The sequence below is a fragment of the Sprattus sprattus genome (assembly GCF_963457725.1).
Source record: "Sprattus sprattus genome assembly, chromosome: 12".
NCBI classification, from domain to species: Eukaryota; Metazoa; Chordata; class Actinopteri; order Clupeiformes; family Clupeidae; genus Sprattus; species Sprattus sprattus.
In genome coordinates this window covers 3,144,027-3,145,668 of record NC_137910.1, presented here as the reverse complement: position 1 = coordinate 3,145,668, position 1,642 = coordinate 3,144,027, and the positions used below count along the sequence as shown (strand labels likewise).

The window sequence follows — 1,642 nt, the reverse complement described above, 5'->3', positions numbered from 1 at the left end:
ATCCAGGGGCCCTTCGTCTGGACAAGCAGGAAGCCCAGTTACCCATTACAGCCACGCACACTGCAAATAACACACACACACCACACACACAACAGACAGACACACAGACACACACACACACACACACACACAAATACACTTACACACTTACTGCCCTACAACGTCAGGGTCATTACCAGAGGTCCCCCAGATGATTAGTCATACGTCCCAGGCTTTGCTTTTTACGGCACCTGCTCAGACGACAGAGAGCAGCCAGACAGGGTTAAACTGTACAAACAGACACACACACACACACACACACCACACACCACACACACACACACACACACACACACGACACACACACACACACACTTCCTCCACGGTCTGGGATACTGTGATGACACATTAAGATTAGTGACTTATTGGCATGGAGAAATAACCATTGTTTACTGCGGTGTAATGATGAGGGAGAGTCATTCTTGTGTTATGCTACAGAAAACTACATTTCTGACAATACGTGAGGTGTGTTACTTCCTGCAAGACCATTTTAATGTGATATTTAAGAATATTGTATCTGATTGTAATAATGCATCTAGTCGTGTTTTATAAAATAAATTTTATAACTGATAAATTATCTATTTGTGTACTCCTTCAAATTAAACTATTTTACTTCTGTCATATGCCGTATTTTTATACGAATTGTTTTCGATCAGGGAACTTTAGAGTGTATCTTTAAGTAAGGGTTACTGTACATCAGGGTCTACTCACTAAGATGTTAATGTTTAGCTGCTGAGGGTGGGTTAGCTTGTCTACCCCCAGGTAACAATGATATTTAACCATGGAATCTATTGAGTTCATACCACAATGAGAGAATGCATCTATTTAGTTAATTCAATGTCTGCCAAAACACACTCACTGTGGTAGAAATGTCAATAGGGCAGTTTACCATTTACTGTTGTTGTTATAGTTTTCTATTCAAACTTTACCATTTATTATCGTTGTTATAGTTAGTATTCAAACTTTACCATTTATTATCGTTGCTATAGTTAGTATTCAAACTTTACCATTTATTATCGTTGTTATAGTTAGTATTCAAACCTTTCCATTTATTATCCTTGTTATAGTTAGTATTCAGACTTTACTATTTAATATCGTTGTTATAGTTAGTATTCAAACTTTCCAGATGAAACACTTCCAGATCCAGATCTGATTCATACGTGTTTTGATGCAAACATGGAGACACACTATGGCAAGCGCTGAATGATGACATAAGAGATATCTTGATTGCATCAGCACGTTTGAAGGTGGACCAGACGCAGTTCGGACCTGTTCAGGAGAGGGTCCAAAGGGAGCGTGGCACAGCACCGTTGCCACCATTCGGCGCCAATTCAAACTTATAATGGCAATTCGAAATAGCTGGGCACAGCTAGTTCTCTGGCACCAATAGTTCTCAGAACATAATCTTGGAAGTTCTTAGAATCACAACAGTGTTCAGAAACACAGGTTGCCTTGGGAATAGAGAATAAAACACACACGTCATTGCATGGCTAAACAGACAGAAGAGTTGACTCAGTTAGTGGATGACTGAGTACGTTTTCAGACCATTGACACCTCAATGTTGTCCCCTTTCACAGCGCAGCAGCTGACCTGACCCATAATG

General features: G+C 40.0%; 1 protein-coding gene across 1 annotated transcript in view; it reads right to left on the bottom strand.

Moving 5' to 3' along the window:
• The window catches only part of fgfr2 (fibroblast growth factor receptor 2), a gene marked incomplete at both ends in the record, with an annotated part of 33,045 nt that extends 31,686 nt beyond the window's left edge, over window positions 1-1,359 (bottom strand). Inside the window, one exon of the mRNA XM_080848551.1 lies at window positions 1,293-1,359. Within this exon, the coding sequence (XP_080704677.1) occupies window positions 1,293-1,359 (67 nt within the window). The remainder of the gene's footprint in view (window positions 1-1,292) is intronic.
• Between the last annotated feature and the right edge of the window lie 283 nt (window positions 1,360-1,642).